The 574-nt window shown below is 46.0% G+C and overlaps 1 protein-coding gene across 1 annotated transcript in view; it reads left to right on the forward strand.

The window, feature by feature from the left end:
* Positions 1-574, forward strand: part of LOC119588359 — a gene marked incomplete in the record, with an annotated part of 1,428 nt that overhangs the window by 276 nt on the left and 578 nt on the right. The window contains 1 exon segment of the mRNA XM_037937042.1: positions 1-122. Coding sequence (XP_037792970.1) covers positions 1-122 — 122 coding nt within the window.

Raw genomic sequence — 574 nt, forward strand, 5'->3', positions numbered from 1 at the left:
TACCTCCTGTCCACCTCCAGCAGCAAGAGGTCTCTCATGATGTCGCCCGTGCTGGCCCAGCTCGCCTCCAACGCCTGGGACATGAGGGACGAACTTGGCTTCTCCAACATGATCGAGTCCAGGTGCGTCGTCCTCCTCAGTTTCGTCTTTGAGTCTTATCTCTGGAGGGCTTGGCTTATTGATGTTTGTTTTGTCAGATTAGGGATTTAAGTAGCTTGTAGGATGGGGTTGTCTTGCTGGATTTGCATTTCCCATTTGCGGAGTCTCTCGATTTCGGAAGTGAGACTAAAGTACATTTAACATCTTCAACATTTTTCTTACCAAAATAGCTAATTTAGATAGCAGTGTTTCATTACGGTAAAACAAAAAATACGCTCAAGTAGAAGTCACACGCAAAGAAATGCAGAAGAGTTGCTTTTTGTGGCCCATTCATTGTGGCAGAACAGGTTTTACGCGAAGGTCATGGTCATTCTTGTGCAGAATTCGTACTCAAGCGCTGACCGTGAATCCAGTGCGAGGCCTTTCCATCTTGGGAAAAGCAACAATAGTTGCAAGAAACGACATGGCAGTCCAT

The sequence above is a fragment of the Penaeus monodon genome, chromosome 23 (genome assembly GCF_015228065.2).
Source record: "Penaeus monodon isolate SGIC_2016 chromosome 23, NSTDA_Pmon_1, whole genome shotgun sequence".
NCBI lineage: Eukaryota > Metazoa > Arthropoda > Malacostraca > Decapoda > Penaeidae > Penaeus > Penaeus monodon.